Source organism: Sabethes cyaneus, chromosome 3 (assembly GCF_943734655.1).
Source record: "Sabethes cyaneus chromosome 3, idSabCyanKW18_F2, whole genome shotgun sequence".
In the NCBI taxonomy this organism is placed as follows: Eukaryota; Metazoa; Arthropoda; class Insecta; order Diptera; family Culicidae; genus Sabethes; species Sabethes cyaneus.
The window spans coordinates 185,620,559-185,629,454 of NC_071355.1; the positions used below are offsets into that span (position 1 = coordinate 185,620,559).

An 8,896-nucleotide genomic window follows, 5' to 3' on the forward strand; every position below is an offset into this window, starting at 1 on the left:
AAGTAGTTTGTGATAATCGAAGCTAGTATTTGCTTAAATGGCTCAAAATATTTATATAACGGCAAAAATGACCCAAACGCCAAATTTTTACGCAAGCATTGCAAAAGTTTTTCATCATTATATGGGTTGCCGTCGGCTATATAACTACCAAAGTTATTTGTGAAAGCGGCATTTGTACTGGAAACACTAGTAAATTCAGCAATGCCATCTAGTGTTAGATTAAGCAGCACTCGAAGATCAACCTTGGCTGCAATTTCGGTAATCGAAAGTTTTTCTTCAGTGCATGAAAGCTTGGAAAGCTATGTTTATGGAAGACGTTTAAGCATTTCTAAGCAAAATATACTTTCGCACTAACAAATCAATATCTGTGAACAGAGCTAGTGTTTAAGTAACACTTAACTCTTTTTTACCATTCTCAGCCGTAACGGAAAAGTAATTAATAATTTTCTGTGGCATAATTTGAGACAATGTCTGCAGCTCGACGTTCTGTTTTGGTTGGGCAATTTTTGAAAACCTTTTATTAGATCCACGAAACGAATTTCCAGCAGGAAAATCATTATCATTGATTATTCGTCATTATTATCAACCCGAGAAACGGGAAAAAACGGCAGCCGGTATTAACTTTATTAGTTTTTTTTAAAGAAATATTTACTCGCTATATGAAATAAAATCGCTTTGAGTTTAATTTTGAACAGTAATAGTACAAAGCTTCATAAACAGTGATTTCTTTTAACAGGGATAACATAATATAGTAGAATCAACGGAAATCTGACGGTTTAACAGTGCTTGACGTTGATCTACAAATATTGAAATATCTTGCAGAGTTGCAGGTAGTTGCAGCTAAAACCTGTTCGATCTTGTAGAAGACACTTTGAACAATTATTCTGTGTATATTTTAGCTTGGAACTCGGTGGAACATTTTTTAAATCAGTAATCAAAGTTGGCGTTCTGTTTTTTTGAAGGACAATATCTATGTCGTTTCTATGGGACGATTTTTTAGGAGTGAGGTCAAAATGAATTCCTTCTATAACCAAAATTTATTCTACTAACCTTGATTGTTATTCTCCATTTTAAAGATTTTGATTACACAAACTATGAAACTTTTACGAGCGTGATGAATAACCTTCAAAAATCAAAGCAAAATTTTTAAGTACAATCCACTCTGTAACTTGACAGTTTGAACGCTTGTAATAGTGGTTGTGGCGCTTTCCCAAGCAAACTAATACTTGTTTATATAGCAGAAGGCATCTATAAACAATTTTAAATACTTAGTATACTCGATTAAAAAAAAGTGAAAAACGATTTTTGTCTATGGCTCAACGCACTGTGCAACGTCTTGAAATTAAAAATAGTCTTATATAGAGGTATCCTCGCAAATGGAGGCATTTTTCGTAGGTTCAGCAGCAACGACCGGTACCTATGATAGGGAATGTGAAGGCGGAGAAAAATCGTCCATGTGCGGACTACCTGTATTTGGACAAGCACAGATAGGACGAATAGGAAGAGCCAGTCAGGTGTCAGAAAGCCTGTTTCGTGTCAATGATATGAAAAGCTCTATGAGAAAATTAAGCAGATGCTAAGGATCGCTCACCTATGCAAGAATATGGAATAGAATTTCATCACGAAGTATCACGAGTGGATGATAGACAACCGAGCATTAATCCTCGATCTGCACAAGATTCAGCGAGAAATTGAAATCTTGAAGAGCTCCTGAGTAACTGTTACACTCTTATGATAGTTGTTATTACCAATTTTGATCCTAAAAACTATATAAGTGTACGATAAAGCTGTTAATGGGGCTGAGAGGGTGATAAACTTTAAGATGTATATCCACATACGAGTATGTTTTTGTTAGAAATTGATAGATGATCCAGCAAAGTCGAATAATAATTATTCAAGCCGCAGCACAGAGTGCATCTTGTATTAAATGCCAGTTAGACTAGTTATCCTCTATTGGATTTTGCGCGGCACTTGGAGTTTACTTTTTCCTGGAGTTTCCTAAGAAAACTGGTAGAATGTTTCACGTTTCCTGCAGGTACACTAACTCAAAAACAGTATGGCAAGCGAGAAGAAAGCGTAATAATTGTTCAAAATTTTATGTTATTGCATAGAATATGTCAAACAAACAAGTATAGTTAAACACGCGCTCATGAACCGACACTATATTAAAATTAGCAAATTTATTAGAGTTCGTTTTACCTCTTTTCACTCAGCGCATCATTCATCGTGAAATGAAGTTGCGGCTTTCGTTGTTACCTCAGTAGTTAAGCTTTTGAGCTGGTTCCGTTTGGACGTGGAGGTCACGAGTTTAAGTTCAACAAATGCTAGTCATACTTAGATAATACATCAAATATACGGTAACTTATTCCAAAGGTAATTACGAGGGAATTTAACCCTAAACTTATCGATACTTATTTTTGCTATAATGGTTAATGTTCTGTGAGGGTAAGTAAGTCGGATACGAAAATATTGAATATGTATACATTTTTCAACGAAAGCAGTACAGTTTAATAGCGATGCTGTGAGATAATTACAAACAATTATTTCTCTGATCCGCTGGAAAGATCATAGTTAATAATGATAGACAAGCAACCCTATTTCATTTTAAAAAGTGCGCGAAAAACTATAACAATATCGGGTTTGAACATCAGAACGATACCTATGCTAAAGCTGCAACAATTAAAGAAAAAATCACTTTGGTATTCATTCATTAGGTTCATTACATTTTTGCCATTATCAGCTACAGTTAATCCTTCCTAACTTAATATCGAACTTGTTTATAACGGATTAAAACAAAATTCAGGTTTCTTTATATCATACAAACAAAAACATTAAAAACCTCAACATTAGAAATGCGAAGATTTCGGAGATACATAACCAAACTATGTAATGAGGGAGGAAGATTTCACTGTTGAATATTGCCTGTACCTACTGTGTAGTACGACGACTCAATGAACGATGCTTCGAGCTTTACTTTTTTCTTTCTTTCTCCTGTTCTTTACGAGATTTCACTATAGAGCGATAGTGATAGCAAATTCCGTTCATTTTCACTCACCATGTTTTGAATTGTAGTGTGGGGAATGACGAGTTGCTTTAACTCCGTCATCATCGCGAATACGCTTTCATTTGTTCTCATTGTATTTCATTCAGCAGACTGATCCAGTGCAATAGCGTATTAGGTTTATTATTTTCAGTCTTGTTACCAAGCTTAGCACAATCTTATATCAATGGTTTTAAGAATTTTGATAAAAGAAATAGCAACTAATCGAGATAACATTAGACGCGTTATCAGTAAAAGCAAAGTTCAGCTAATCGGCGGCTATTACACTTGCAGGAGGTTGGTACAAGTGCGAAAGCTGTGTTCATCGGTTAATTCAGAGCGAGAAGCAGAGGAAAACAACGTCATGGTCGAGTTTAACACTATCAACCAGTAAGTATTTCAATACAATAATAGTTCATGGTTTGAGGTGAATGAATATTAATTGAATCGCCTAGTTCGTAACATCAAAGCCGATGATAAACAGAATTCACTTAGAATAACATCGTTTCGTTTGGTTGTGTTCGTTTATTGGTGTGCGGTGGGGTAAGAGTGAAAGCGGGTATTGATAGTTGTCAAATTTATTTTAGGATTCTCATTATTTATCAATCGCAATGCAAAGTTGCACTAAATGCAAGTTCAAGTTGAAGTTTAATTCCTAAGCCAAACCCAAGTATAAGTTCAAATTTAGATTTAAGTACAAGTCCCGTCGCAAAAACCTGTTAAACGTAATCTTACCTTTAACATGCTGCCGCGTCTATAACGCAAGCATTTGATTTTTAAAATTGTGAAATCTAGACTATAATGAAAATTGCTATATTGTTGCTATGATACAGATGTGCGATGCTATCGTGAACGTTTACTGAGCAATTAATATTAAGTTTTTTAATGACCATTAAGAATTAAGGGCCTATTCTTTAATATTAGTATAATTAACGTGCACAGCCTTTATCTTGGAAGTACCGATGATTGCAAAGACGAATTTTACGCGCAGTTGTAGCGTGAACACGAACGCTGCCCAAGACACGATGCCAAAATTATCATCGGGGACTGTAATGCTCGGGTTGGTCAGGAGGAGGAATTTAAACCGGTGATTAGACGGTTCAGCGCAGATCCGCAAACGAACGAAAACAGCCAGACTTAATTTTTTACGGTAACGGTAGTTTTTTACAGTCAACGGAGGGTCAACACTTAAGAAGTTGTGTACCGCTCCTTTTTATCCAAGTTGGGGGTCCACGGATCGAACCAAACTATAATCGGAGCCGATTACAACCGGTTTCGAGTCCACTTCTCCTGCCAGTCCCTGTAGATCGCAGGTAGTGATGAAGGTTTGAACAACAGCGGACTGAACAAAAGGAAGATTCCACAAACCTCTTATTAAACAGGCGACGTATTGCAAACTCCACCAACACTGGCGGGCTGAGTTAATTTTAGACACAAATTCTGCCTCTTCTTTGGTCTATTGTAATGAACCGAGTTAGATTAAAAGTGCCAGAAAATATTGGATGAGAATAACGCAGCGCAAATACTAATGCTGCGTAGAGCCTTCCGTCAAAATAAGGAGCGATACAAACAAAAGCGGAAGCGGTAAATCCGACTCTTCCGGGAGTGCGAGGAACTCTAACAGCTGATACATAATACGGTTTTCATAATACGCGAAAGTTCTATCAAAGATAACGAGTCTCGCAAGGGCATTGTAACGCGGGCCGAAATGTGCAAAAAGTATTTCGACGACCTTGCGCTGAGCGAAAGGTGGAAGCACCACTATGGTGAAAACCTGAATGGCGTGCACGTGGAAAACCGCGATAGTGAAGGAAGTGCCTTTGTTGGTGCAGCAGGCAACGTAGATGTACCGTCCCATATCGATAAGTGAAGTTGAAGAAGGCATTCAGTGACTGAACAGCAAAGCAGCAGGAAAGGACTGGAGCAGAACTTATCCAAATGGACCCGGACAAGTTGACCAGCTGTCTACCAATTAATTGATTGTTAAAATTGAGGAGGAGGAGGAGAATTACGAGGTTATTTGCCTTATCTACTAGAAAAGCTGGATTTTGAGAACTATCTTGAAAGTGCTTTCCCAAGTCTACTCCCATCGATTGTCGCCAACAGTCAATAAATTCTCGAGAAGTTATCAGACCGGTTTCATTGAGGGTCGGTCTGAGACGGACCAATTTTTACCCTGCAGATCCTCCGAAGTAACTTGATCACAAAATACACTCCTAAATATTGAGCAAACAAATGTAAAAGTGTTCTGGCTAAACAGTCAGAATAAATCAGTCCTTTTGGACTAGCTATACTAGTAACAATTGGGGTAAAATCGCCAGGAAACTTGCGAACTCACCTGAGGAGCAGATCCAAGAAAAAGGTAGAAACTAGAAAATAAACTTGGCTTCTTCAAAGACAAACTAAACTCAAGTATCAACTTTGGGAGTAGAAATCGAACTGACTGTCCTGCCGTCCGTTTATTGCATAAGTATGCTTTCTTCGATAGTAACATCCGTTACCAATATCGAAGGCTTATTTACATTGAAGATGTGTATATATTTGATTAGGACGTATGCCACACGAGGGTGCCGCGGATTCCTTACTAGACTTATCATGGCAACGATAGATGGGATCCAGTGCTGTGTGAGAATTTCGGGTGGATTGTGGGAGCCATTCGAATCTTGAAGGGGACTTCGGCAAGGAGGTGATCTTTCCTGCCTGCTATTTAACATTGCGCTTGAAGGTGTTAAGGGACGAGCGGCGATCAACATGCGGGGAATCCAGTCCATTTATCTGTTTTGCCGAACCTTCGATGCCGTCGAAAGAACATTTGTGTCTGTGGAAGAGCATTACATATTGCTAGAATGCCGGGAAACTATCCTGCAAAAATGGTTTTTGCATTGAATCCGGAAGGAAAAAGACGAGCGAGCAAAGTGGCAAAACCGGGTGAAGTGATGTCTGGCGAGCACTGGTTGCCTGTGGAGCTGGAGACCATGACCGAATTAGAAGAGAAATTACGTTACGCAGGTCTTGTCATAAGACGTAAGGCCAACCAAGTAAGTAAGTGGAAGGACCATTGCGTGTAAAGTAGTAGATGTCCTAGGTTTTTGGGCATTGTTTATAACAGGCGGAAGCACTGCGACCAGTATTTAGATCTATTATGGTGTTATTTAAGCTTAGATATTTAATCCGAACCTTAACTTGATTGAGGTTACATCAGAGTAGAATAGAGAAAACAATTGCCTGAAACATAACAACCTTAAAATACCGAATTGAATCGAACTTTTATATTCCTTCAATCAACAGGCCTTCCAAGCACGCTGATTTGCTTAATAATGCCGACTACTTCCCCAAGATGCCAAGTAGTGGCCCGCTGGCCAAATACCGCCAACAAGCGACCATCGACTGGCGTAAGGTTAGGCTAGCATTAAACGATGAGGCTTCTCTAGAGCTGCAACACAAGGCTTGGGATTTCATTCAGAACCACCCACTGTTTACTCGTCCCAACCGTACGCTTACGATGGATGAAAGTCGACATTTGGCAACGAAACGGATGTACGTGATGCATGATGCAAATTTATTCGGTATCGATAAACTACTCGAGCGACCGGATTTTATGGGTTTTTTCAATCACGTGCTGATGGCATATGAACCAAGTTTTGTGATCAAACTATCGCTGGGATTCGGTATGTTTTCCGCTGTCATTCAAGCACTTGATGTTGGTCGTCTGACGCATCTCATTGAGCAAAACCAGCGAGGAGAGATCTTGGGAGCTTTTGGATTAACAGAAATTTCACATGGAACCAACGCTAAGGGAATGCGCACAACAGCTACTTACGATACCAAAAACAAGGAATACGTGTTGAACACGCCAGATTTTGAAGCTGCCAAATGCTGGATTGGAAATTTGGGAAAAACCTGTACACATATGGTTTGCTACGCACAGTTGTACACCGAAGACGGAAAACATCATGGCTTAAATGCGTTTGTAGTTCCAATTAGAGATACGAAAACATTGAATGCTTATCCTGGAGTAATTGTCGGTGATCTTGGAGAGAAAGCTGGTTTGCATGGTGTAGACAACGGTTTCGTCATGTTCCGAAACTATCGGATTCCAAGGGATTACTTGCTTGCCAAAACTGGAGATGTTACTGAAGATGGTGAGTTCGTGTCGCCCTATAAGGATGAGAGTAGACGTTTCGGTGCATCACTAGCAGCCCTCTCCGGTGGGAGAGTTGGAATTTGCGGTAAGAAAATTTCAATAAGCATTTTCTATAGAACCTAAATTGTTATATATGTCTATAGGAATCGCAAATCTGTATTTAACAAAGGCCATCAGTATTGCGACTCGATATTCTGCCAGTCGAAAGCAGTTCGGTCCGGACGACAGCTCGGAGGAGTATCCCGTTCTCGAGTATCAATCGCAACAGTATCGATTGTTTCCTCATCTAGCAACTGCCTTCACACTTAAGATTTTCACCCTATGGCTTTCAAAAGTCTACGGTGACGCTTTCATTAAATCAATCATGCAAGGTGAGCGAAACGAGCTATTGGGAATGGAAATCCACGCGCTGTCATCGGCTGCCAAGCCGGTTTGCACGTGGGCCGCTAGAGATGGTATTCAAGAATGCCGAGAAGCATGCGGCGGCCATGGATTTCTTAAATTGTCGACGATAGGAGAACTGCGAAATGACAACGATCCTAACTGCACCTATGAAGGTGAAAATAATGTGCTCATACAGCAAACTTCCAACTGGATACTGAACATTAGATCCAAGGGCTATGAAAAGTTTGCAGAAGTGTCACCACTTGGAACTGTAGCATTTCTTAAAGATACTGTGAATATACAAAAATCTAAAGCAACGTGGAAAACTCCGAGCGACGCAGTTGAGATTCAAGGTTTGAACAATGCTTTTATATTATTGTTTGTTAGTAATAACAGTTGAGTTTCAGGTCTGCTCAAGGCAATGGATTGGTTGGTCGCATACCTGTTAGAGGAAACTCACAATAAACTTGTGGCATTCAAACAAAACGGAAAATCTTCCTTTGATTCAAGAAATGATATACAAACTTTCTATGCTAGAACTTTGTCCATAGCATACGGAGAGGTAAAAATTAGCTACAGAACAGCAAAATGAAGAATTTAATATGTTGCTTTAATCTTTGCAGCGACTAATGTTATTCGTAGCGGATAAGTTCCTCAAAAATCTTGAAGAAGGAGCGGAGAAAGTGGCTCTGACACGCTTGGTTTCTCTGTACGGTGCCAACGTAGTACTCAAGTATACCGGAAGTTTCTACCAAGGTGGTTATTTCAGCAAAGTTCCGAATGCACTCAATCTGCTGCAACAGGGTTACCTCGTGCTGTTGCCACTGATAAAGACTGAAGCCATTTCGCTAGTTGATGCTGTGGCACCGCCTGATTTTGTATTGAATTCCCCGCTAGGTATGAGCGACGGTGAAGTTTATAAGCACATGGAGTCCGCCATTCTACAGGCGCCGGAAGCCTTGGAACGGCCCAAATGGTGGATGGATGCCGTTTATAGGGAATATATTAAGGCTAAGTTATAACAACTGCCCATGTGGTGAGAGTCATTTGAACTGGTTATTGTTTAATGTATGTTTGGTTATTGGTTAAATCGGAGGAAAGAATAAACTTGGATAAATATTTTTATACAGTTTCTGGTTTATCATTTTTATAATTGAATTTACCTGAATTCACTCATTTTTTGTGTGGCAGAAGGGCACTGCACTGAGTTCAAAATGCCACTGCAATAGTTTTGAAGATTGTCTATTGTAGTTGACTAAACAGCTCAGTTTACGAATTGCTCATACCCATTGAAGGAGTTAAGTTGGATTATTATAAGACTGTGCCCC

The 8,896-nt window shown here is 39.3% G+C and overlaps 1 protein-coding gene across 2 annotated transcripts; it reads left to right on the forward strand.

Annotated features, from left to right (window-relative positions):
* The first annotated feature begins 2,278 nt into the window (after positions 1-2,278).
* LOC128741940 (peroxisomal acyl-coenzyme A oxidase 3) lies at positions 2,279-8,676 on the forward strand. 2 transcript variants are annotated; one of them, XM_053838074.1, is made up of 6 exons: positions 2,279-2,373; positions 3,335-3,430; positions 6,329-7,269; positions 7,328-7,921; positions 7,976-8,130; positions 8,192-8,676. In XM_053838074.1, the coding sequence occupies exons 2-6, from the start codon at positions 3,405-3,407 to the stop codon at positions 8,588-8,590; spliced, it is 2,115 nt and encodes a 704-aa protein (XP_053694049.1). In that variant the 5' UTR covers positions 2,279-2,373; positions 3,335-3,404; the 3' UTR covers positions 8,591-8,676. The 2 variants fall into 2 exon arrangements, with proteins under 2 accessions (XP_053694049.1, XP_053694048.1); XM_053838073.1 differs by lacking the exon at positions 2,279-2,373 and having other exon boundaries at positions 3,112-3,430.
* The last annotated feature ends 220 nt before the right edge of the window (positions 8,677-8,896 follow it).